At 45.9% G+C, this 26,900-nt stretch overlaps 3 protein-coding genes across 3 annotated transcripts; 2 read left to right on the top strand and 1 right to left on the bottom strand.

The window, feature by feature from the left end:
* The first annotated feature begins 224 nt into the window (after nucleotides 1-224).
* On the top strand, nucleotides 225-2,071 carry LOC123429607 (anthranilate O-methyltransferase 1-like). The gene is made up of 4 exons (XM_045113631.1): nucleotides 225-449; nucleotides 705-1,118; nucleotides 1,199-1,471; nucleotides 1,632-2,071. Exons 1-4 carry the CDS (start codon nucleotides 375-377, stop codon nucleotides 1,989-1,991), a joined length of 1,122 nt encoding a protein of 373 aa, XP_044969566.1. The 5' UTR covers nucleotides 225-374; the 3' UTR covers nucleotides 1,992-2,071.
* A 13,706-nt stretch (nucleotides 2,072-15,777) lies between these two features.
* LOC123429606 lies at nucleotides 15,778-16,842 on the bottom strand. Its single transcript, XM_045113630.1, has one exon. The coding sequence runs from the start codon at nucleotides 16,271-16,273 to the stop codon at nucleotides 16,025-16,027; it is 249 nt and encodes an 82-aa protein (XP_044969565.1). The 5' UTR covers nucleotides 16,274-16,842; the 3' UTR covers nucleotides 15,778-16,024.
* An 804-nt stretch (nucleotides 16,843-17,646) lies between these two features.
* On the top strand, nucleotides 17,647-22,339 carry LOC123425076 (DNA-directed RNA polymerase II subunit RPB1-like). The gene is made up of 5 exons (XM_045108747.1): nucleotides 17,647-17,705; nucleotides 18,361-18,494; nucleotides 18,607-18,942; nucleotides 21,329-21,586; nucleotides 21,800-22,339. The coding sequence occupies exons 3-5, from the start codon at nucleotides 18,670-18,672 to the stop codon at nucleotides 21,998-22,000; spliced, it is 732 nt and encodes a 243-aa protein (XP_044964682.1). The 5' UTR covers nucleotides 17,647-17,705; nucleotides 18,361-18,494; nucleotides 18,607-18,669; the 3' UTR covers nucleotides 22,001-22,339.
* Nucleotides 22,340-26,900: the final 4,561 nt, after the last annotated feature.

The raw sequence follows: 26,900 nt of genomic DNA, 5'->3' as shown, positions 1-26,900 counted from the left end.
ACGTGCAAAACACCCAAGTACTACTCCCTCCTTTCCGGTTTACAGGGCTTATCTTAAAATTTTCAGTCAACGAATTCTGTGTAATTTTCAGTTTATTTTGGGTTCAATCGTAAGATATACTGCCTCACCGCCTTGCCATTACTGCAGTTGTAGGTCTTTCGGGACCCTTCTTGCGTTCAGAAAATAAAATTGGCGTGGCACCAAACAGTCTGGCGTGTCTTGCTGCTTGGCTTTATAAGGCCCCCTGGATCGACAGAAACTAGCTCGCCACACACTTTCTTGGGCAGTCTTGTCTCTATAAATAGTTCTTCGGGAGGCAAAGTGCCACACCGAACTGTTATACCACATCAGGAGTAGAAAACAACGGATCCACCATGAAGATTGAGCGTGACCTCTACATGGCCAAAGGGGAAGGAGAGGCTAGCTACGTGGTTAACTCAATGCTTCAGGTTCGTAAACAATATCTAAACATAAAGTAAGACAATGTTGCTTCATTTTAATAAAATGGGGCAGGGGGAACCCCTTTCATTCAAAAAAATAATATATCTGAACATAAAATTGTACTACTTCTTTCATGAAAGTATCATTTATACTCTCCATTGCATCTACGAACTTTGCTAGCTACATAGTACTGCACTCTATATATACTAGATTGCACTGCAATTTTAATCAGGTTTTCCCTTGCATTTATTGATTTATGCTAGCGAAAAGCTTTGCTTGAGACCCAGTCGGTGCTTGAGAAGGCCGTGAGAGAAGTGTACATGGATCTTCTCCAGCCAGCAATGATTGTTGTTGATTTAGGGTGCTCTTCTGGTCAGAACACACTCACCTTCGTATCCAAGGTGATCAAAGTGATAGGCCGTGACATTGGCGGAGAATCAAAGCGCAATCCCGTGGAGCTCCAGTTCTTTCTCAATGATCTGCCGGGCAACGATTTTAACCATGTCTTCGGTTCACTTGAACGGTTCAAGAAGATGACAGCAGCAGAACACAAAGAAAATACACTAGTACCGCCTTTCTACATCGCCGGGTTGCCGGGCTCCTACTACACCAGGCTTTTCCCTCGCCAGAGTTGTCACCTCTTTCACTCGTCATATTGTCTCCATTGGCGCTCCCAGGTACTGAAACTGAGAAGAGTAAAGTTTGAGTACATTCATGGATGTCTTGGTCCGTATAAGTATCAATGTATTTATTTCAGGTTCCAGCTGGATTAGAAGGAGGAAGAGAGTACCTAAACGAGGGAAACATTTACATTGCTAAGACTACGCCAGCAGTTGTTGCAGAACTGTACCGACAACAATTTCAGAAGGACATGTTATTGTTCCTCAAGTTGAGGTATGAAGAGCTAGTGGTTGGTGGGCAAATGGTGCTGACGTTTCTTGGGAGGAAATATGAGGACATATACAACAAAGGATATCTGAACCATCCTTGCGGATTACTTGCACGATCTCTGCAATCTCTTGTTGAAGAAGTGAGTAACCCTCATTTTATTTATCACACTTATCGCACGGCATTATAAAGTAATAAATGATGAAATTGTGACCAAGCTTATTCGTTTATTGCTATATTAAGATTTGTATTGATCTTCTGGCCTCTTGTTAAAATCATTTGTTGGTGGTGCCATATTACAGGGTCTCGTGAAGAAGGAGAAGCTCGACTCTTTCAATCTTCCCATTTACACGCCATCAGTCAATGAAGTGGTGGCGGTAGTCGCACAAACTGGATCGTTCAATGTCAGCCACATCAAATTGTTCGAGTCCAACTGGGATCCTCATGATGACTCGAAAGGGGATGAGGTGCAAAATAGCGTTCAGAGCGGGATTAACATTGCAAAGTGCTTGAGGGCCGTGTTCGAATCCCTACTTGCAAGCCATTTCGGTGAATCCTTGCTCAACAAGCTGTTCGAGAAATGTGCATACTATGTTGCGGAGCACCTTCAGTGGGGAGAGGGCAAGTACCTTCTCATTTGTGTGTCCCTGAAAAGAACATAACAATAGAACATGCCATGCCTATGGATATGCATACTTACCTGTAATTTTAATTCCTTTTCTACATATTTTTCTTTCAATAAAATTATGAATTATATACTTTACCTTTTTTTAGATAAGGAGGTTAAATCCCCAGCCTCTGCATCAATCCATGCATGCAGTCATCTTATTAATTATTCCACAAAGGTCTAACAAAAATATACATCAATCCATCCAAAGCCACCACTCACACCTACAAACTCGATAATGTGGAGTGCTCTCACTCCACATATCTAAGACCGGTGTTGTTTTCAATCCATCCACATAACGTATCGGGAACAACAGCCGTGCAGCACACCTAAAACGCACACCTCACGCACACGTTTTACCAGCCGCAATCATCCTCGAACCACTGACCCATCCTCAGGAAAAAGATCCGCATCATCCTTGCCAGTCCAACCATCCGTCGACGCCACCACGGCGCCCAACGGCGCCACCGCCCTGCGCTCATCCGTCCAGATGCGAAGACTCCGGGAGATCTGTCGTGCGTAGCACCTGCCAACCAGGCATGACTCAGCGTAGCACCTGTCGGCCAGGCATGACTTGACAGCTCCACCAAAATTCCGTGCAAGACGAAGCCGCTCCACCCCTGCCTCAGTCTGCCAACGCTGCTCCACAAACGATGCTCCCAAAAGAGAAACGACACCGCAGTACCGCCATTGTCTGATCTGGAAGACCAGATCCTAGGGTTTCCCCCGAAGCAGTGCCCATCACCAGCAACCGTTCCGGACCGACACAGTGCCCACCACCACTCAGCCCTCAAGGCGACGCCTTCAGGAAGGTCACGACGTCAAGGACGCCGCCGCCGCCCACCGGAGTTAGGGTTTTCACCTGAGAGGCAAGGAAGGGGAGCAGAGGAGCAGATGTATACCGACGTCTCCAAAAAGAATAACGGCGCCCTTGAGCGTCGTCGGCGGCGCGGCCGACCTGGGCCAACCAAGGGGTTTCCCCCAATCCGAATCTCCTCCACCGGCTTCACCCGCAGGAAGGGCCCCGGCAACCACGCCGGCACCGCCAAGTATCCGCAGGAGAGAGGCCCACAGATCAGGACCTGGGGGGCGCAGGTGGCGGTGCGGGCAGCGGCCGACGAAGGGGAACAACACACCTCCACAACGACACTTCCAAGAAAGATAGCGGCACCCGCAGGCGTCCCCGTCGCGGCTCCGATGAAGACCGGAGCAAGGATTTTTCCCGGAGCTACGCTGGACATCCACCGCCACCGACCGCTGAGCATGGCCGCCACGCACCATCACGACCCCCAACCAAGGCCACTGCACCGCACGCCCTGGACACTGCTCGTGCCCAGCCGATCAGCGCAGCCACGCCCCCGCTGCCGCTCCCTACCACCAGGGCCGAGTGCCCCGCCAGATCCGGCCATGGAGCCCCGGATCCGCCCTCCGCCGCCGCCGATTGGTGAGATCACACCGGATCCCGCAACCGCCGACGCGGGGCGCCGCCGTCAGAGCCCGAGGGCCGACACGAGGGGCCCCGCCGCCGCCATCCACGGGGCGCGCGCGGTTTCGCCGGCGTCCCCTCCGGCAGCGGCGAAGCGGGAGGGGGCGGAGAGGGGGTCCTATGGCGGCGCGGCGCGTGTCTCCAGATTGGAGCGTATCACCAAGATGAGCGCTTGACTCTGGAGCCGAGCCTCTGGTGCCGATCCGAAGGAGTTCCTGACGGGGGCGAGCGGTCGGGCGGGAGGATGCGTGACGGAGCTCTCGCCCAAGGGCGCGGGCGGAGGCGGAGGCGATCCGATCTGAGCTGGGAGGCGGGCGGAGGCGGAGGCGATCCGATCTGAGCTCATGACACTACTACGGTGCCACATTTGTCTTCTTATCTGTGTTAATGATTAATGATGTGCATGATTGCGTTATTGTACTTCAATTGTTATAATATAGTACTTGTTCTATTACGGACATGTCATTTGTGTAACTAAATTGGTAGATTTTGTGTGTTCATCTTGTTATATGAAAGACACTTTTCAGCTCGGCATTCCATTAAGAAAACATCAAGCAAATTCCTATTGATACGATGCTACTGAGTGTATGTGCACGGGTCGACCCATTTGTACACGCACAATTTATAGAAAAAAAAATGGGGAGTATCAAAGGATCGAACCCTGTCTTTAGGACTATGCAAAAGAGTTACACCTCACGTAAGGTTTGTGTTTAGGACTATGCAAAAGAGCACGGCTCAACCAACTTGAGGCAACCCGTGCCAGTTTTCCATTGGTTTTTCCAGCTTTTTTGTTTGTATGTTTTAAACCTGGTTTTGTTCCTTTTATCCTTATTTATTTTATTTTTTATTCTATTTTGTTTTCTTGTTTTCTTTTAATCATATCCATGAACTTTTTAAAATATAAAATAACAAATTCAATAATTTTTCCTTTTCTTCAAGTTTAATCCTTTTTAAAAAATCTACAGTTTTTGTCCCAAATTTAAGAAATATTCCCGTTTTCAAATTTTCTTTGTATATGTTAAAATTATTTGTTTATATAAAAATATTCAAAATAACAAATGCTCATAAAATAAAATAAATTCTCGGATATTTAAAAAATTGTTCTTGTTCTCTAAATTTGTTCCCAGATTATAAAATTATCCGCGCTTAAAATTTGTTCGCAGACTACAGGAATGTTCGGCAAAGTTTGAAAAATGTTTGGGAATTTCAAAAAATATCATTGTTTTCAAAATTTGTATGCAAATTAAGAAATTCATGTTTGAAAATTTGTTTGAAAATTCCAAAAAATTCTGGGGGATTTCAAACAATGTTATCATTTAAAAAAAATCACAAATTATAAATTTATGCATGTCTTTAAATTTGTTTCTAAATTCAACAAAATTGAGGAATTTTAAAAGATGTTCGTTATATTGGAAAATTATCTAGTTTTCATATTTTGTTCCTGTTACTGAAAAATGTTAGAAATTTCCAATAACGTTCAGGTTTTTCAAAGAACTTTCAAATTATTTCAAAAACTTGGTCATGTTTTCGAAAATGTTTGCAAATAATTCAAATTCTGTACGGTGCAGCAAGGAATGCTACTAAGGTGAATGTGCCTCTAGTACTAATTCATAAATTGTTTGCGCACATATCAGCTGATGTCTCCAGTGGCTATCTGTACTTGGTTACGATACCGTTTGCTTTTTTTTCACTACAAACACATCTAACTTCGGTGTCGTTCAGTGGGCCGGTTCAGTTATTATCAGTATACCGCGTATACGTTTCAACGAGCTCGTATGATTTGCAAAAGGATAGTACTGTGCGCCAGCACGTAGGCGTCAGGTTTGGGCTGGTCGGTGTCTAGCCATTCAATTTGAACGCATTCAGCCGTTGGATTGGGACTTCCTCCCCATGTCTTTTTTCTTCCTCACGCTCCTCACACTCACACCTTCATGGACGAGCAAAACGATCGACTTCGAAGCACCACCCCGTGCGCTCGCTCGTCGCCTGCGGCCGTCGTCCTCGCCTGCAATTGCATCTCCCTTGCTAGATCCACGCATGCGGCAACTTTCCTCGCCGGATCCATGCATGCAGCAACTTTCGTCCGCGGTTGCAGCTCCCTCGTCGATGGTGGAAGCTCCGGCAGGACGCCCATAGCTTCGATAGCGTCGGTTGCTGGTCGCAGCACCCCGACCGCCGTCATGGGTCGCAGCTCAGGCGTGATGGATGTAGAAAAACGTTATGCCGGTTGTAGCAAAATGAAACACCGGCTGTAGCGAAAATCGCGACGCCATGTGCGATGTAGCAAAGTGCGACACCGGTGGTAGTAAAGCGCGGTCCCGGTTGTAGCAAATTTCGATGCCGGTTAAAGCATGTAGCAAATTACGCCTTCGGCCATGGACGCAACTTCGCGGCCATGCCTGTTGCAGCTCCGCTCCTCATGGAGTAGTTGAGACAGAGAGAGGGTATGCAGCTCGCCATGTCATCGGTTGTAGCAAAATGAAACACCGGTTGTAGCAAAAATCGCGACGACATGTGCGACGTAGCAAAATGCAACACTGGTGATAGCAAAATGTGGTGCCGGTTGTAGCAAATTTCGAGGCCGGTTGAAGCATGTAGCAAATTACACCTTCGACCATGAACAAAGGGATGGAGATCTATGGGGACAAGAGGGCCGGTTGCGTCGGCGCCCGGTGGTGCGGGTTGGATGGAGGAGCTGCAATGCCGCTGTTGTGCGCGGGTAGTCGGAGTTGCGACGACGCCATGACGTGCGACGGGGGCGGAGGGAGGGGGCTGCACGTGGAGGAGGAAGGGGAGGGATGCACGATGGATCCCGCGGTACGCGTGCATTCGATGCAACGGTCCGGCCGGTGAACCGGGTAAGAACGTTTTCCTTTGTAAAGTGTTCATCTTATCTTTTATACGTATTATGAGGGGGCTTGTACCGAAGCGGGACTCTTTACTCTATGGTGTGGCTTCAGGGCATTTATACCATGTAAATAGTTGGTTCACTTCAGCAAAATTTACCCGTCCTTGATGAGAGAAGAGACCAAGGAAGTGTTGAAACCTGGAAGTGCCACATGTTGGGAAACCGATGGGCCAAAGCCTCGGTTGGGCTAGCGATGACTCGCTTCCGTGCGTGGCACGAAGCCAATGCTTATCGTTTCCTCCCTTTCCGTTAAGTGGGTTCTTATTGTTGGAAATATGTCCTAGAGGCAATAATAAATTAGTTATTATTATATTTCTTAGTTCATGATAATCGTTTATTATCCATGCTATAATTGTATTGATTGGAAACACAATACTTGTGTGGATACATAGACAAAACACTGTCCCTAGTAAGCCTCTAGTTGACTGGCTCGTTGATCAAAGATGGTCAAGGTTTCCTGGCCATAGGCAAGTGTTGTCACTTGATAACGGGATCACATCATTAGGAGAATCATGTGATGGACTAGACCCAAACTAATAGACGTAGCATGTTGATCGTGTCATTTTGTTGCTACTGTTTTCTGCGTGTCAAGTATTTATTCCTATGACCATGAGATCATATAACTCACTGACATCGGAGGAATGCTTTGTGTGTATCAAACGTCGCAACGTAACTGGGTGACTATAAAGATGCTCTACAGGTATCTCCGAAGGTGTTAGTTGAGTTAGTATGGATCAAGACTGGGATTTGTCACTCCGTGTGACGGAGAGGTATCTCGGGGCCCACTCGGTAATACAACATCACACACAAGCCTTGCAAGCAATGTAACTTAGTGTAAGTTGCGGGATCTTGTATTACGGAACGAGTAAAGAGACTTGCCGGTAAACGAGATTGAAATAGGTATGCGGATACTGACGATCGAATCTCGGGCAAGTAACATACCGAAGGACAAAGGGAATGATATACGGGATTATGCGAATCCTTGGCACTGAGGTTCAAACGATAAGATCTTCGTAGAATATGTAGGATCCAATATGGGCATCCAGGTCCCGCTATTGGATATTGATCGAGGAGTCTCTCGGGTCATGTCTACATAGTTCTCGAACCCGCAGGGTCTGCACACTTAAGGTTCGACGTTGTTTTATGCGTATTTGAGTTATATGGTTGGTTACCGAATGTTGTTCGGAGTCCCGGATGAGATCACGGACGTCACGAGGGTTTCCGGAATGGTCCGGAAACGAAGATTGATATATAGGATGACCTCATTTGATTACCGGAAGGTTTTCGGAGTTACCGGGAATGTACCGGGAATGACGAATGGGTTCCGGGAGTTCACCGGGGGGGGGGGCAACCCACCCCGGGGAAGCCCATAGGCTTTGGGGAGACACACCAGCCCTTAGTGGGCTGGTGGGACAGCCCCAAGGGGGCCTATGCGCCAAGAGAAGAAAATCAAAGGAAAAGAAAAAAAAAGAGGGAAGAAGTGGGAAGGGAGGGGGACTCCTCCCACCAAACCAAGTCCAACTCGGTTTGGGGGGGGGAGTCCTCCCCCCCTTGGCTCGGCCGACCCCTTGGGAGTCCCTTGGACCCCAAGGCAAGGTCCCCCTCCCTCCTCCTATATATATGGGGCTTTTAGGGCAGATTTGAGACGACTTTCTCACGGCTGCCCGACCACATACCTCCATAGTTTTTCCTCTAGATCGCGTTTCTGCGGAGCTCGGGCGGAGCCCTGCTGAGACGAGATCATCACCAACCTCCGGAGCGCCGTCACGCTGCCGGAGAACTCTTCTACCTCTCCGTCTCTCTTGCTGGATCAAGAAGGCCGAGATCATCGTCGAGCTGTACGTGTGCTGAACGCGGAGGTGCCGTCCGTTCGGTACTAGATCGTGGGACTGATCGCGGGATTGTTCGCGGGGCGGATCGAGGGACGTGAGGACGTTCCACTACATCAACCGCGTTCTCTAACGCTTCTGCTGTACGATCTACAAGGGTACGTAGATCACTCATCCCCTCTCGTAGATGGACATCACCATGATAGGTCTTCGTGCGCGTAGGAATTTTTTTTTCCCATGCGACGTTCTCCAACAGTGGTATCAGAGCTAGGTTCATGCGTAGATGTCTTCTCGAGTAGAACACAAAAGTTTTTGTGGGCGGTGATGTGCGTTTTGCTGCCCTCCTTAGTCTTTTCTTGATTCCGCGGTATTGTTGGATCGAAGCGGCTCGGACCGACATTACTCGTACGCTTACGAGAGACTGGTTTCATCGCTACGAGTAACTCCGTTACTCAAAGATGACTGGCGGGTGTCAGTTTCTCCAACTTTAGTTGAATCGGAATTGACCGAGGAGGTCCTTGGATGAGGTTAAATAGCAATTCATATATCTCCGTTGTGGTGTTTGCGTAAGTAAGATGCGATCCTACTAGATACCCATGGTCACCACGTAAAACATGCAAACAACAAAATTAGAGGACGTCTAACTTGTTTTTGCAGGGTATGCTTGTGATGTGATATGGCCGACGATGTGATGTGATATATTGGATGTATGAGATGATCATGTTGTAATAGTTAATATCGACTTGCACGTCGATGGTACGGCAACCGGCAGGAGCCATAGGGTTGTCTTTATAACTAACGTTTGTGCTTGCAGATGCGTTTACTATTTTGCTAGGACGTAGCTTTAGTAGTAATAGCATGAGTAGCACGACAACCCCGATGGCGACACGTTGATGGAGATCATGATGATGGAGATCATGGTGTGACGCCGGTGACAAGAAGATCGTGCCGGTGCTTTGGTGATGGAGATCAAGAAGCACGTGATGATGGCCATATCATGTCACTTATAAATTGCATGTGATGTTAATCCTTTTATGCACCTTATTTTGCTTAGAACGACGGTAGCATTATGAGGTGATCTCTCACTAAAATTTCAAGACGAAATTGTGTTCTCCCCGACTGTGCACCGTTGCTACAGTTTGTCGTTTCAAGACACCACGTGATGATCGGGTGTGATAGACTCAACGTTCACATACAACGGGTGCAAAACAGTTGCGCACGCGGAACACTCGGGTTAAGCTTGACGAGCCTAGCATGTGCAGACATGGCCTCGGAACACATGAGACCGAAAGGTCGAGCATGAATCATATAGTTGATATGATTAGCATAGAGATGCTTACCACTGAAACTATTCTCGACTCACGTGATGATCGGACTTGAGATAGTGGATTTGGATCATGTACCACTCAAATGACTAGAGAGATGTACTTTTTGAGTGGGAGTTCTTAAGTAATATGATTAATTGAACTAATTGTCATGAACATAGTCTAATAGTCTTTGCGAATTACGATGTAGCTTGCACTATAGCTCTACTGTTTATATGTTCCTAGAGAAAATTTAGTTGAAAATTGATAGTAGCAAACTTTGCAGACTGAGTCTGTAAAACCGAGGATTGTCCTCGTTGCTACGCAGAAGGCTTATGTCCTTAATGCACCACTCGGTGTGTTGCACCTCGAGCGTCGTCTGTGGATGCTATGAACATCCGACATTCACGTTTCTGATGACTACACGATAGTTCAGTGCAAAATACTTAATGGCTTAGAAGCAAGGCGCCGAAAACGTTGTAAAACGTCACGGAACATAAGTGATGTTCTAAAGAGATGAAATTGTGATTTCATGCTTGTGCCCTTGTTAAGAGGTACGAGACCTCCAACAAGATTCTTTGTCCACAAAGTAAAGGAGAAAAGCTCAATCGTTGAGCGTGTGCTCAGATTGTCTGAGTACGACAATCACTTGAATCAAGTGGGAGTTAATCTTCCAGATGAGATAGTGATGGTTCTCCAAAGTCACTGCCACCAAGCTGTGAGAGCTTCGTGATGAACTATAACATATCAAGGATAGATACAATGATCCTTGAGCGATTCGCGATGTTTGACACTGCGAAAGTAGAAATCAAGAAAGGAGCGTCAATAGTTGATGGTTTGTAAAACCACTAAAGTTTCATGAAAGGCAAGGGCTAGAAGGGATACTTCGTGAAACGGCAAAACAGTTGCTGCACTAATGAAGAGACCCAAGATTAAACCCAAACCTGAGACTGAGTGCTTCTGTAATGAGGGGAACAGTCACTGAGGCGGAGCAACTCTAGATACTTGGTAGATAAGAAGGCTGGCAAAAGTCGAAAGAAGTGTATTTGATATACATGATGTAGATGTGTACTTTACTAGTACTCCTAGTAGCATGAGGGTATTGGATACCGGTTCGGTTGCTAAGTGATTTGTAACACGAAATGAAAGCTACGGCAAAAACGGAGACTAGCTAAAGGCGAGGTGACGATACGTGTTGGAAATGTTTCCAAGGTTGATATGATCAAACGTCGCACGCTCCCTCTACCATCGGGATTGGTGTTAAACCTAAATAATTGTTATTTGGTGCTTGCGTTAAGCATGAACATGATTGGACCGTGTTTATTGCAATACGATTATTCATTTAAAGGAGAACAATGGTTACTCTGTTTTCTTGAATATTCACCTTCAATGGTTTATTGAATCTCGATCGTAGTGTTACACATGTTCATGATATTGGTGCCAAAAGATACGAGCTAATGATGATAGTACCACTTACTTGTGGCACTGCCGCTTGAGTCATGTTAGTATAAATTGCATGAAGAGGCTCCATGCTGATGGATCTTTGTACTCACCTGATTTCGAATCACTAGTGACATGCAAATCATACCACATGAGCAAGGCCTTGTTTTCATTGAGATGAAATAAGATAGTAACTTGTTGGAAGTGATACATTTTTTATGTATGCAGTCCAATGAGTGCTGAGGCACGTAGTGGATATCATTATGTTCTTACTTCACTTACGATTTGAGTAGATACAGGAGTATTTACTTAATGAATCACAAGTCTGAAAAGTTGAAAAGTTCAAATTCCGTTTCAGAGTGAAGTTCGTCGTAACAAGAGGATAAACTGTCTACGATATGATCATGGAAATGAATATCTGAGTTACGAGTTTTGGTACGCAGTTAAGACAATGTGGAAATTGTTTCGCAGTTCATGCCACCTGGAACATCATAGGGTGATGATGTGTCTGAACGTCATAGCCACGCACTATTTGGTATGGTGCATACTATGATGTCTCTTATCGAATTACCACTATCGTTTATGGGTTATGCATTAGAGACAACCGCACTCACTTTAAATAGGGCACCGCGTATTTCCGTTGAGATGACACAGTATAGACTGAGGTTTAGAGAAATCTAAACTATCGTTTCTTGAAAGTTTGGGGTTTCGACACTTATGTGAAAAAGTTTCAGTCTGATAAGCTCGAACCCAAAGCGGATAAATGCATCTTCATAGGATATCCAAAACAGTTGGGTACATCTCCTATCTCAGATCCGAAAGCAAAGTGTTTGTTTCTAGAAACGGATCCTTTCTCGAGGAAAGGTTTCTCTCGAAAGAATTGAGTGGGAGGGTAGTAGAACTTGATGAGGTTATTGAACCATCACTTCAACCAGTGTGTAGCAGGGCGCAGGAAGTTGTTCCTGTGGCGCCTACACCAATTGAAGTGGAAGTTGATGATGGTGATCATCAAGCATCGGATCAAGTTACTACAAGCCTCGTAGGTTGACAAGGTCGCATACTACTACAGAGTGGTACGGTAACCCTGTCTTGGAGGTCTTGTTGTTGAGCAACAGTGAACCTACGAGTTATGGAGAAAGCGATGGTGGGCCCCAGATTCCGACAAATGGCTGGAAGCCATGAAATCCGAGAGAGGATCCATGTGTGAAAACAAAGTGTAGACTTTGGTATAACTACTTGATGGTCATAGGACTATTGAGTAAAATTGGATCTTTGAAAGAAGACAGACAATGATGGTGGTAAGTCACTATTGAGAAAAGCTCGACTTGTCGCAAAGATGTTTTCGACAAGATCAAACAGTTGACTATGATGAGACTTTCTCACTCGTAGTGATGCTAAAAGTCTGTTAGAATTATGTTAGTAGTTGTTGCATTATTTTTGAAATATTGCACATAGGATGTCAAAACTTTGTTTCCTCGACGGTTTCCTTGAGCAAACATTGTATGTGATACAACCAGAAGGTTTTGTCGATCCTAAAGATACTAACAAGTATGCAAGCTCCAGCGATCCTTCAAATGGACTGGTGCAAGCATCTCGGAGTTGGAATATATATACTTTGATGAGATGATCAAAGATTTTTGGTTTGTACAAGGTTTATGAGAAACTTGTATTTCCAAAGAAGTGAGTGGGAGCACTATAGAATTTCTGATAGGAATATGTGGTTGACATATTGTTGATCAGAAGTAATGTAGAATTTCTGTAAAGCATATAAGGTTGTTTGAAAAGAGTTTTCAAAGGAATACCTGGATTGCGCTACTTGAGCGTTGAGCATCAAAGATCTATGGAGATAGATCAAAAGCGCTTAATGGAAGTTTCAATAAGATGCATGCCTTGACAAGTTTTTGAAGGAGTTCAAAGTAGATCAGCAAAGAAGGAGTTCTTGGTTGCATTGTAAGGTGTGAATTTGAGTAAGACTCAAAACCCGACCACGGCAGAATAAAGAGAATAGACGAAGATCGTCTTCTATGCCTTAGCCGTAGAATCTAAAGTATGCCATGCTGTGTACCGCACCTGATGTGTGCCTTGACTCAAAGTATGTTGAGAGGTACAGAGAGTGATCCATGATTGAATCACTAGTAGCGGTCGAAATTTATCCTTAGTAACTAATGAACTAAGGAATTTTTCTCGTTTATGGAGGTGGTTAAAGAGTTTGTCGTAAAGGGTTACGTCAATGCAAGCTTTGACACTAATCCGAATAACTATGAGTAGTGAGACGGATTCGTATAGTAAAGTAGATATTTGGAGCATTTCCGAAAAGCACGTAGTAGCAGCATCTATAAGATGACATAAAGATTTGTAAAGAACGCACGGATCTGAAAGTTTCAGAACCGTTGACTAAAACCTCTCTCACGAGCAAGACGTGATCAGACCCCATAACTATATGGGTGTTGGATTCGTTGGAATCACATGGTGATGTGAACTAGATTATTGACTCTAGTGCAAGTGGGAGACTGTTGGAAATATGTCCTAGAGGCAATAATAAATTAGTTATTATTATATTTCTTAGTTCATGATAATCGTTTATTATCCATGCTATAATTGTATTGATTGGAAACACAATACTTGTGTGGATACATAGACAAAACACTGCCCCTAGTAAGCCTCTAGTTGACTGGCTCGTTGATCAAAGATGGTCAAGGTTTCCTGGCCATAGGCAAGTGTTGTCACTTGATAACGGGATCACATCATTAGGAGAATCATGTGATGGACTAGACCCAAACTAATAGACGTAGCATGTTGATCGTGTCATTTTGTTGCTACTGTTTTCTGCGTGTCAAGTATTTATTCCTATGACCATGAGATCATATAACTCACTGACATCGGAGGAATGCTTTGTGTGTATCAAACGTCGCAACGTAACTGGGTGACTATAAAGATGCTCTACAGGTATCTCCGAAGGTGTTAGTTGAGTTAGTATGGATCAAGACTGGGATTTGTCACTCCGTGTGACGGAGAGGTATCTCGGGGCCCACTCGGTAATACAACATCACACACAAGCCTTGCAAGCAATGTAACTTAGTGTAAGTTGCGGGATCTTGTATTACGGAACGAGTAAAGAGACTTGCCGGTAAACGAGATTGAAATAGGTATGCGGATACTGACGATCGAATCTTGGGCAAGTAACATACCGAAGGACAAAGGGAATGATATACGGGATTATGCGAATCCTTGGCACTGAGGTTCAAACGATAAGATCTTCGTAGAATATGTAGGATCCAATATGGGCATCCAGGTCCCGCTATTGGATATTGATCGAGGAGTCTCTCGGGTCATGTCTACATAGTTCTCGAACCCGCAGGGTCTGCACACTTAAGGTTCGACGTTGTTTTATGCGTATTTGAGTTATATGGTTGGTTACCGAATGTTGTTCGGAGTCCCGGATGAGATCACGGACGTCACGAGGGTTTCCGGAATGGTCCGGAAACGAAGATTGATATATAGGATGACCTCATTTGATTACCGGAAGGTTTTCGGAGTTACCGGGAATGTACCGGGAATGACGAATGGGTTCCGGGAGTTCACCGGGGGGGGGGGGGCAACCCACCCCGGGGAAGCCCATAGGCTTTGGGGAGACACACCAACCCTTAGTGGGCTGGTGGGACAGCCCCAAGGGGGCCTATGCGCCAAGAGAAGAAAATCAAAGGAAAAGAAAAAAAAAAGAGGGAAGAAGTGGGAAGGGAGGGGGACTCCTCCCACCAAACCAAGTCCAACTCGGTTTGGGGCGGGAGTCCTCCCCCCCTTGGCTCGGCCGACCCCTTGGGAGTCCCTTGGACCCCAAGGCAAGGTCCCCCTCCCTCCTCCTATATATATGGGGCTTTTAGGGCAGATTTGTGATGACTTTCTCACGGCTGCCCGACCACATACCTCCATAGTTTTTCCTTTAGATCGCGTTTCTGCGGAGCTCGGGCGGAGCCCTGCTGAGACGAGATCATCACCAACCTCCGGAGCGCCGTCACGCTGCCGGAGAACTCTTCTACCTCTCCGTCTCTCTTGCTGGATCAAGAAGGCCGAGATCATCGTCGAGCTGTACGTGTGCTGAACGCGGAGGTGCCGTCCGTTCGGCACTAGATCGTGGGACTGATCGCGGGATTGTTCGCGGGGCGGATCGAGGGACGTGAGGACGTTCCACTACATCAACCGCGTTCTCTAACGCTTCTGCTGTACGATCTACAAGGGTACGTAGATCACTCATCCCCTCTCGTAGATGGACATCACCATGATAGGTCTTCGTGCGCGTAGGAAAATTTTTGTTTCCCATGCGACGTTCCCCAACACTTATCCCCTGACCCCCATACCCCTATATAAAGAGAGACAATCATTGTAACAGAGATCCATGATTAATAAAGCTGTGTTCCCCTCTCTACTTTCTGGTGTCCTTTGACTCTGTGTGTTCGACTACTTTGTCTACGACTTCCGCTCATGCTCCGCAACCTTGGACCGGACTCGTCGGCAGGAGTTGCGGAACACGTTACCAGCATGCTTCGCTCCACCAACTCTCCATCGAGCCTGCGTCAAGCCTGCACCAAGCAGGCTATCGTCGATCGCATGGAGGTATAAATCCGACCCCCTCTCTTTACAAAAATGGACCCCTCGTTATCACAATTCCGTTTTTGCGATCCCGTAATTTTTCGGATTAGTTTTACCTATTATGTAGATTTTTCTCACGAGATCGCAGCGAAACGGATGTCGGCCACCAATACGGATCGATCTCGCATTTATGAGAAACTTGTTGACTACATATAGGAGACGGTGTTCATGCTACACACGAGCACGGCAGAGCCACGATGCATCAGTTATGTGCACGTGTCCACCGTGTGCCTGCTGCACCAACGCGCAGATTTTAGGAAGACGGTGCTGACGCCAACGTCGCTGTGTCACCGTCCGTTGACATGTCGTCGTTGTGTTGCGTCCAGATGACGCTAACATCGTTGTTGAGCACGTACGCCGGCTGCTGGCAGCAACCGCGTCACTCGATGGCCGGTTGCCATCGGCTGCTGACGCTCACTTGGTGACATCCACGACGGACGAATCGCATGGTCGAGCAGCGTCGGTCCCCGACCGCGCCGGCTGCTTGCCCGGCCGCGCCGCCGCGCACTGCTGGACGGCCGCCGCCGCGCCCTCCGGCCCCGCCTCAGGCCGGCCGCCCGAACTCGTCCCGACCGCGACGGGCCGCACATCAGACCCGCAGCTTGCCCGCCGCTCGCCGCTGCAAGTCCTGCCTGCTGTAGGCCGCCGCTGCGACCCCTGCATGCTGCCAGCCGCGCGCCCTGCGTGTTGCAGGCCGCGGCCGCACGCGCCAGGCCGCCCCCCACTGCCGTGCGCCAAGCCGCCGCCCCCTGCCGGCCGGCCGCTGCGCCCCGCGCACTGCTGTGCCCTGCTGGCCGCTCGGGCCTCAGCCAGGTGCCGCCGCCACCACCCACTCGGGCGCTACGAAACCCTATTGTCCCGGTGGGTTGCTTGTTGCTGGCCAGGCCGGCTTGACGGGCTTTAGAAAAAAAAGGGTGGCTGTCGGGCTAGCTAAAAATAAAAGTGGTCGGGCCGGCTGGGAATAGTCTGATTCGGCTGGTTGTCCATTTTTTTCTCGTAAAAACGTATATCCTGGCTTAAAAAAGCTTGGGAATTTGTTTTTCGGACTATTTTTCACGTATTAGATACGCATAATATACTATCTCATTTCACAATATTTTAGTAGATGTTTTTATTGTTGTAGATTAATTGTTTAGCACTTTTAATCATTAGGTAAATCATCTGTACTAATAAAAGCACGAGAGGACAGATCCAACTACCAATCTGAAGCGTCTAATCACTTAATCAACGGACTAAATACTCTCTTAACGAAATCCTCGTTGCTAACGAAAGATTCCTCGTCGTTATCTGTACTAATAAAAGCACGAATGGGCAGATCCAACTACCAATCTGAAGCGTCTAATCACTTAATCAACGGACTAAATACTCTCTTAACGAAATCCTCGTTGCTAACGAAAGATTCCTCGTCGTTAACGAAAAGAAAAATCGCCACGAACTGCCCCCTCTGGCCCCGCTCGCCCGAAGAAAAAAAAATCAACCGCGAACTGGCCCCGCTCGCCCCGCTCGCCGACGCCCCCGCACGACCGCCGCTCGCCCCGCGCCACGCGCGCCCCGCACGGCCGACGCCCCCGCCCCACATCACCGGCTGGAGAGAGAGAGAGAGATGATGACGGCGGCGCGGCCGACGTGGGCGCCGGCGAAGGGCGGGAATGAGCAGGGGGGAACGCGCACCTTCGGGCCCTCCGGGAAGTACTCCTCCCGCGACCTCGCCGCCCACACCTCCCTCAAGCCCAGGTACAAATCCAATTGCCGGTCCGCCCCGCGCTCCGATTCCGGTTCCGGTTCCATGCCCATGATTGTTCGACGGATGGCCATCGCTACCTGTGTGTACATACCATGGGAAGGGGCTCCTTCCTCCTAATTTCCTTCCTAATCCTGGCTGCAGGTTCGCCGTTTCGCCGATTTCAGTTTCCGGGATCCCCGATGGCGAGACACAGTCAGATACTCAGTACGCGGCGCCGCTTTGCTCTCCGCCTTCAGGCGCTGGACATGCACATACACCTCGCCAGTTAGCCAGCCTAATTTCAGACGTCCATATCACACCATTGGGTCATCGCTCAACACCCTACCACCATAGCCGATCCTATTATCCAAGGTATATTATATTACATACTGTTCTCTGATCCCTACTCCGTATACGTTTAGTACCGATTAAGTAATTTATCTGTCTTTATTTATTTATTGTTGTTGTGGAGGAAGATGAAGAAATTGATGGGAATTCCAAATCCGAACAAGAGGGAAATGTTAACATCAACATCCATGATAAAAATGTAACTGCTTCTGATAGTACAGTTATTTCAATAGGTTCACATGCACAGTTTTGCATTTTATGAATGAAAAATTATTAAATTGACTTTGATAGATGGTGTAATGTCTATTATGAGGATTTTTGAGTATGTCAAGGAAGTCGATTTTTATCCCAATGCCTCTATTGCTTACCATCTAATTTAGAACGCATGAACGGTCGCATCGGTTGAAATAAGTTTTCAGAGTTAAAAGTATTGAATAACTATTTGAGACCAACAATAATTCAAGACACTTTAATTGGTTTGACAACATGACAGATGACATTGACACCCATCATAAGTGACTTTGCATCAAGGGTTAGGTCCGTACAGCCTGACAAGCCTGAAAGCACACTCGGATTACATGCTTTCATGCGTTGAGCCGACTTGCTTGCTCTTAATATCCATCTTATTTGAGCTATCACGCAGAAATTTCAATCTATTGTGCTGAATCTACTTCTTCAGATAATGTAGAAAATGGGCCTCACCCTCCCCGAGGAAAGACAGGTGCCAAGTACATTATCAGGGAAGATGGTCAGAGGCAGGATCTTCGTTATGTGAAGAAAAGTAGTGATCAGCATCTGGAGCTGGGTTACAAGGTCAGTAACAGTAACCATTTTTGTAGCATCTACCTACTGTTTTAATGGAGACATCACAAAAACTGCCCATTATTTTAGCCTCACCCATTTTGTGCTCGACTTCTGATCTCAGGTGGAAAGGCACCTCATTGATGGAGATTTTGTTCTTTTCAACCGGCAGCCCAGTCTTCACAAAATGTCTATCATGGGGCATCGCATCAAAATCATGCCTTACTCAACTTTCCGCCTCAATTTGTCTGTCACATCGCCATACAATGCAGATTTTGATGGGGATGAAATGAATATGCATGTTCCCCAGTCATTTGAAACCAGAGCTGAGGTTTTAGAGTTGATGATGGTGCCAAAGTGTATTGTCTCACCTCAAGCGAATAGACCTGTTATGGGTATTGTCCAAGACACACTTCTTGGCTGTCGAAAAATTACCAAAAGGGATACTCTCATCGAAAAGGTGAACTAATACTCTCCTTAAGCAACACCTTCAATAGTGGTATTCTCTCTGTAGTTTTGTAGCTTAATTAATGTTGTGAAATATCTCCCAGGATGTATTCATGAACATCTTAATGTGGTGGGAAGATTTTGATGGGAAGGTCCCTGCCCTTGCTATTTTGAAACCAAGGCCAATTTGGACTGGCAAACAAGTTTTCAACTTGATTATCCCCAAGCAAATCAATTTAATTAGATTTTCAGCCTGGCATGACGCTGATGCTGAAGAAGAACGTCCAATTGCCCACTAGACATACTTTGCTAATGGTACGTAAAGAAGAGATGATCAGTTGAGCACCAATCACATGGAGAATTTATTTATTTTTTATTTTGCTTCAGCAGAGAATGCATTTATTTAATCATTTAACATAAGAAATACCTTTAGTAGTATTCCGTATCCAAAATATCTAGCCGAGTCTGAGGAGGACGTGGCGCTTGCCGTCGCCCAGGCCCAGGCGCTCTCCATCGGACAGGGACAACCCCAGCAGCAGGCCCCTGTTCTTTCCGATGCTGACGATTCGGACTAATTGGGTTCCCTACCACCATCCCTGGCTGGAAGCAAGATGTGAGGATGAGGGGACAGAAGCAAGATGTGAGGATGAGGGGACGCTATGTCGCCTCCATCCCTGGCCTTCTTCTTGGCATGTACTGGTTGGACATGCTCTGCTTCCTTTACTCCCACCTTTCGGCCTCGACGCCTCTGCATATTTCTCCATCACTCTCTTGCAGGTACTCACTCCACCACTCCTCTGCTTTGAGTTAATCCGCAAGTTTTTCATCCTTGCTTGTGTAGATTATTGTTGAAATCCAACAAGGCCACTCTGGAAAATTATTTCCCTTTTATGATTTGTTGTCTACATAATAATTTCTTTCTTAAATACAGTTGTGTTGTGTGATTTGCTATGCAAGCTATATATGGATAAATTGCAGGGGAGATACAATTGTGCTGGATTGTTCTAGACATGCATCACATAATTTTCTCAGATTTGGAGCTTATGTTGCTTTGAATTTGGTGCTGGTTCAGTTTTTGTTTTGTGATGATTTCCAATTTTACTTATAGCTCAAATTCTTACTGTTTTTCTGAACTCCTTTTTTTTGTTTGAGTGATGTTGTTTTCTCTTCATGTATGTGCTGAGAATTCTGATAGGAGAGTGACTAATTTCTTCAGTATTACATTTGTATTATTACATGCCAATTTTCCAATTACTAATTTGACTCTCTTTCAGGTATCTACTTCCTCAACAAGGGAGCATGCCTGCATTTATCACTTGTGCATACGAAACATAAAGGCACATACAAACCCCCTGCTCAGGAGCTCCTCCGCTCCAGGAGTATAAGCATGACTACAAACAGGAGTAGTTAATTTTACTGTATAGCAAATTAAAGTTAGTTAATTTTGGAGTATACTCCCAAGACCAAGCACTTAATTTACTTCTGTAGAGCAAATTAATCAAGCATGTTAATCCAGCATGCAAACACATAAGACAAGCAAAAATTATTGAAATTATTGCTTCTGTAAGCTAGCTCAACTAGAATATTTACTGAAATTTTTAGATCGACTTATATAGTTACTGAAATAAGAATAGTTAGGGTGCTAAGGTAATTACTGCTGTGTGGTTTTTACTACTAAATAATTGTAACCCCGGAGATTTTACATTATTTCTTCAGCTAGACCACTGTGCCGTTTCTTCGTGTTGGATTTCGACGACGGACAAAAGACGCATGGTCCGTGGTCAGACACGCCTCTGTTCACCTGGTCAATTTCTTCATAGATCACGACATTCTTCCTCCCATGACATACACTAGCTTAAGAAGGCACGGCAATCGGGTTGCTCGACTCACTCATCTTCTACTCCCTCTGTTCCTAAATATAAGTCTTTCTAGAGATTTTACTAGGTGACTACATATGAAGCAAAATGAGTGAATCTACATTTTAAAATATGTCTTTATGCATCCGTATGTAGTCCTCTAATGTAATCTCCAAAAAGACTTATATTTAGGAACGGAGGGAGTAGCAGGTAGTAGATACATGAAACAAATTACTGCTGTGTGCCCAAGGTAAATGTAATTTTTCTGCATGTACACCTGTATGCGGCGCGCAGCAGCTATGTTGTTGATGTTCATAGACAAGCTGTAGAATCACAGTACATCGGCCGAACCGACACGAGCTTAAATTTCTGTTAGACTAGCATAACTAAAATAAAACTAGCATAATATTTCTGTGGACCCGAATCACAATACCTGAATATAACTAGCATAATATTTCTGTTAGACTGAAAGTTTGGCTGCTTAATTCTGCAATTGATATTTATGCAATTTGTTTTTCCATCACCTGACAGGGTTCTTTGAAGGAGACAAGTTCAAAGGCAACTGGTGTGACATATACCATCACTGGTGTTATAGAGGAAGTTGTTGACACCAAGCTTAAAATAACTGAGCTTCCTGTCCGCCGCTGGACTACAGATTACAAAGAGTTTCTTGAATCCATGTGTCCTATTCCTATCAAGGAAAAGGAAAAGAGCAAGGACAAGAACAAGGAAAAGAAGAAGGACAAGGACAAGGACAAGGACAAGGAAAAGGAAAAGAGCAAGGAACCGCCATTGTTAGAGGTACTCCATCGGGTCACTGTTATAAGATGTTTTAGATATTTTAACATGGACTGAAATGATGAACTAACACTCTAAATGTGCCCACATAGATCCCATTCAGAAAAAAGTTAGAACGTCTTGTAATATTGAAGTAGGGAATAGTTAATAGTACAAATAGTTCATTCTCTTGGGTTCCAGATGTTTTGACTTTCTTGAACCGCAACCGATTTACAGGAAATAAGGTCGCAGTGTGATCACGCGGATGTGGAATTTGAGCTTATACTGAGTGAGAAAAACATGAATATAGCTAAGCAAGAAGGCCTTGAGAAGAAATTCAAGCTGACTACCACAATAGGAACAACAAACATGCATTTGTTTGCTTCACATGGTAAAATAAAAAAATATGACACCCCAGAGGATGGTGAGTATCCCTAACACGGGCATGTATTATAGCAACAAATCCTTTTACTTGTGGTTTTGGCACTGACATTATGTTAACTTTTCAGTACTTCAAGAGTTCTTTGATTTTAGTTATATCTTGTAAGCTATAGAAAATAGTAGTATGATCTGTTTGTCAGCAGATGGTCACCAAATGATTGTTCCGTCTGTGCTGATCCGCGAGATCCTGAAGTTGATGCAGGAAGAGTGGCCCCTGTTAGGTGTTACTGGTAATCCAAACTTGTATTAGCATTAAACTGATGGATATAGTAGGTATGATGAGTGGGATGTGAAAGGTGCAATAAGGAGACATCAATAGATTGATTGTTTATATTATATAACCATAACATACTTTTAGTTTGAAATTATGATTTGAGCGTATGATTAAATCCTGGTCATATTGGGTGTAAAGGATTTCCCTTTTTCATCAATGCTTCCTTGTGAGTGTTCATTTTGTGACATGAAGAAAGAAGGAAATGCCTTTGTCAAGGATTGCATATGGTGTTATGTTTTTTTCTTAAAAAACACAATATTTTCCACTTTTTATAAATGGCGTCCAATTTCTGTGAGCTAAAAGCTGAACTACATGATAATAAATTATAAATCTTTAATTAGTTAGATTAAACTAATCCACAAAATTATATCATTCAACAAAACATAGGCATAGTGGATTCATGATCTTCAAAAAAAGTTGTTTCTACTTAATATTAAAGAGTGGTTTTTCAATATAATCAAAATATGGGAGGTGAATTTAACAACCTATAAGGAAAATTATATGATGAGAGCGGTGGAAAGAAACCACATATTATACATGAGATAAGATCTTGTACAAAGGATATAGTGGGTACAGGAAGCTAGAATGTCACGTCATGTGCAAGTCGATCGTCAAGTGATATTTAAAAAAAAGGTTAATGTTCACCCACTAGAATATGTATGCCCTTGTATGACGCATGGACAATTAACTATTTAGAATAAGATTGATGTGATCTTGAAGACCAGTTGTTTAATTGTTTTCATCTTATATTAACCCGTTGACAACCTGATGAATGATTTTTTTTATTTAATTACACGTGCGTTGCACGTGCACTGTTACTAGTATAATAAAAATGGAGCAGTCTTCTCACCACACAACGACGGCCCGTCCCTACAGAGGCCAACGAGCAGGAGCACGACCTGCACTGGACATCGAGACATCGATCCTAACAAGCTGAACAGAGAATCAGTACTAGTAGCAAAGAACAAGCAAGAAGGTGCAGCCAATTTCGATGCAGACAATATATGTATTTCAGTGCTGAATTGAACACATCCGATCCTCGCTCGAAACGCCCCCCAACCTCCCCCGGTGGCGCGCTCCCTCTCGGCGGCGCGCTCCCTCTTGGCGGTGCGTCTCCTCTCGGCGGCGCGTTCCCTCACGGCGGCGCGCTCTCTCTCGGAGGCGCTACCTCCCCGGTGCGTGCTCCTTCGGGACGGGTGATAGGCCTCGTCTCGGCGGTGCGCCCTTCCCGCGGCGAGCATCAGGCACTCCGTTTCGGTGCCGCACTCCCCGGCGGTGGGATGTGCGGGGTGGCGGGCGGTATGCGGTGGCGGGTGCGGTATGCGGCGGATCTCGTCTCCACCAGTCAGATCCGCCTCGACGAAGGAGTCCTATGGCTTCGACTGGAGGCGATGAGGATGGTTCTTCTCTATGCGGACAGGAAGACGGTGGATGCTAGATTTCTCAAGGATGGAGAGCAGATTGACATAGGTGAGATCGTTTCATTTCCATGTCACTTTGCTAGGGTTCATGATAGAATTCCGTTCACCGGAGTTGGTGGAGAGGACCCTGACGGATTCATCACTCCGGTGGGCGGCGATGCGGTTGGTGGGGGAGACGACCATGGTTCTGGCCTACCGTGGCGTCCCCCTCCCCCGACAGGTGGGCCTGGGCCGGGGGGGGGGGGGGCGGACCCGTTACGGACGGTGTGGATGGATGACACGTGGACCTGGAGGGATCGAACCGCTGCGAGGAGAACGTGGCTAGGGTTTCAGGATCTCCTGGTATAAAACAAGGAGGGCCCCCTCCTTTGCCCACTTTCGATCTCGAGGATAGTCTTGCGCATTTCTAGAGTCTCTCCTGCGGCGCTCGCGCTAGGGTTAGCCAGAACTTCTCCTGGTGGGAAGGGAAGATCGGGGGGATCCCCGCTCCTATGCGCAAGTAACTGCTGCTCCTCCTCCTCCTCCTCCTCTTGTTCATCCTCTACCCACCCAGAAACCTAAGATGAGAGGGGACGGTTTTGGTGCGGGGCGCCATGGTCGTGGTGCGGGGAGGTTCAATCGAGGAGCCGGGCAGGGTTTCGACTCCAACGTGTGGAAGCGCAAATCAGAGACAGGGGCTTCTTCTTCGACTAGAGCCTCTGGATCTGATGCGTCTGGATTTGACAAGTGGGATGCTGCAGCAGGAGGAGAAAAAGAAGATCGCGGCCACCAAGAGCCGTGGAAGGAAGGGGGTGAAGGAAGATCTTCGCCCCATCATGATGGCAAGGCTACTGCAGACAGGCAGGCCGCCCCTCCTCACCAGGAGAAGTGGGGAGGGGGGGAATCTGATGCTGGGGGAAGGAATGCCCCTGTGAGAGATCGGGATCTTCCTGCTAAGCCTGGTAACATCATTCCTTTTGCTTCTCCTTGCCAGATCTGTCATGCGATGGGACATACTACTGCTCGATGTCCTCAGGCCATATGCGATAGATGTAAGAAAAAAGGTCATCTGTCTCTGATATGTGCAGAGTTCATTCCTTGAGAATGTATGCCTGTGATGTGTGCTTTCCAAGCTAAGGGGCAAGGTTTCTTTTACATCCCTGATCTTAATGTTGAGAGACAGTCTAGGGATAGAAATCACAACATCATTGTTACTATCACTGAAGGGTCTGCACTCACGAAAGATATTGAGGCTGAGTTGAGTGTGTATGTAGGCCAGGGATGGAGATGCTCTGCTAAATTCTTTGCTCCTCAGAGCTTTGTCGTGAGAATGCCTAATCCTAGGGAAATAGAACGTGCGTTGTTTGTAGAGCATGTGAAGCTTAAAAAATGTGGGTTTAGTGTAAAATTCTCACCTTGGTCTGATGATTTGGAGTCCGAGGGGTTGCTGGAAGTGGCTTGGGTTAAGATTAGTAGGATCCCTATTAACAAAAGATGCAACAAGACTGTTGCTTATGTTGGAGGGCTTGTGGGAATTACCTTAGAGGTGGATATGTCAACTCTCAATCGACCTGCGTCGGTTAGAGCTAAGATTGGCTGCAGGCATGTTGATCAAATCCCAACTTCTGCTGAAGGGGTATTGGGGAGTCGTTTTTACAAGTTTACTTATGAGGTGGAAGAGGTGTTGGTTAAGAACACTGTCACAGAGGAAATCACGGTGCCTGTTGCACGCGATGATGCCTCTAAACAGAACCTGACACCTAAGCGTAAACGTGAACATCATGATAATGAGAAAGATGATAGTTATTCTGAATCCTCGGGGGCTAACAGATTTGGCCAGTCATATAGGGGGGGGGGTAAAAACTGTCGTTTGCCCTCTCCGGAGAAGGAAGTGTCAGGATCTGAGGAGAGCGAGGAAGACAATGAGCTGCTAATTGAGTCAATGCAGTTGGATCATGAGGAGTACTTAAATGACTCATCTAAGTGGATTGTACCTGTTCCACTGGATAGAGGGAACAATACCCCAGAGACACATAATGATCTGAAGGATGTCCATGTGACTTTTAGTTCTGTTGTCCGAAAATCCATGTCATATGCAGATGTTGTAACTAATAATTGGCAGGTGTCGGAGCTGGAAGGGGAGGCTGATCCTAACATGAAAATCTCATGTGATTATGTGGTACTGTCGCCTGAAACTGATCACAATGTGGATGTGATTCCTACTCCTTCCATTGCTTCTAAAGCTGCCACCAGGTTCAATAAGAGAAATACATGTGGGATGCAGGAGAAGGTGGAGGACAGAGCCAGTAGGTTGGCTAGTAAGAGAGATCTGGAAGGTAATTCTCAGCTTCGCAATAACTCTTTTAGTGTCCTTTCTGATGCTGAGTTGATTAGTAGAGCTAGCAATATGGGGGTGATTATTCCTGATGGTAGCTTTGCTTGTATTGATGTGCCTAGAGAGCTGGAGCAGGTTAGAGAAGAGCTTGACCTTAATAAGAAAACGAGCCATGAAAAACAAGAACATGACATGTTTATCACCAATGGCTTGGGACATAGTACCCCTGTTAGCTTAGAATGGCTGGACCAAGATGAAACAATATTTGAAAATGAATCTATTACTAAGTCTAAAAAGAAAAATAATAGAAAACCTACTGTGAAGATTTCTAGACCTGTGACTAGAAGTCAGAAAAAGAAATAAGAGAATGAGGGAGGGAAATGTAACTCTACCATGTCCCCTGGTGGAGTTACTCGGGCAAAATTCCATAAGAAGCGTTCCAAATGAGAGGTCTCATTTGGAACTGTCGGGGGGTAGGCAAGAAAGGAATGGCCACCTGCCTCACTGACCTCATTCGTGATCATTCCCTGGATTTCTTGGGTCTTCAAGAGACCATGAAAAAAGTTTTTTCCCCTAAATGCCTTAGGAGGCTGGACCCCTTTGGCCTGTTTAACTGGGAGTGGATTCCATCCAGAGGTAAATCTGGAGGGGTTTTGTGTGGAGTTAGACATGACGCTCTGGACATTATATCCTGCACCAAAGGCAAGTATATCTTGCAAATGGTACTGGATGATAAGAGAAAAAAGATAGTATGGGGTTTGTTGGTGGTATATGGGTCTGCTCATGAGGAATCCAAAGAAGAATTTTTGGTGGAGCTGGCATCTATGTGTAATAATATGAAAGTACCGTACATAGTGGGAGGTGATTTTAATATTTTGAGACACTCCG

Source organism: Hordeum vulgare, chromosome 2H (assembly GCF_904849725.1).
Source record: "Hordeum vulgare subsp. vulgare chromosome 2H, MorexV3_pseudomolecules_assembly, whole genome shotgun sequence".
In the NCBI taxonomy this organism is placed as follows: domain Eukaryota; kingdom Viridiplantae; phylum Streptophyta; class Magnoliopsida; order Poales; family Poaceae; genus Hordeum; species Hordeum vulgare.
This window is presented reverse-complemented; position numbering and strand designations above follow the sequence as displayed.

Bases quoted from the DNA above. Each gene is read 5' to 3' on its own strand.
- LOC123429607 (XM_045113631.1), top strand. From the start codon at position 375: ATGAAGATTGAGCGTGACCTCTACATGGCCAAAGGGGAAGGAGAGGCT. The intron at 450-704 runs GTTCGTAAACAA...GATTTATGCTAG, and splicing joins TGGTTAACTCAATGCTTCAG to CGAAAAGCTTTGCTTGAGAC. The intron at 1,119-1,198 runs GTACTGAAACTG...TATTTATTTCAG, and splicing joins GTCTCCATTGGCGCTCCCAG to GTTCCAGCTGGATTAGAAGG.
- LOC123429606 (XM_045113630.1), bottom strand. From the start codon at position 16,273: ATGCAGGGGTCGCAGCGGCGGCCTACAGCAGGCAGGACTTGCAGCGGC.
- LOC123425076 (XM_045108747.1), top strand. From the start codon at position 18,670: ATGTCTATCATGGGGCATCGCATCAAAATCATGCCTTACTCAACTTTC. The intron at 18,943-21,328 runs GTGAACTAATAC...GGTTCTTTGAAG, and splicing joins GGGATACTCTCATCGAAAAG to GAGACAAGTTCAAAGGCAAC. The intron at 21,587-21,799 runs GTACTCCATCGG...ACCGATTTACAG, and splicing joins AGGAACCGCCATTGTTAGAG to GAAATAAGGTCGCAGTGTGA.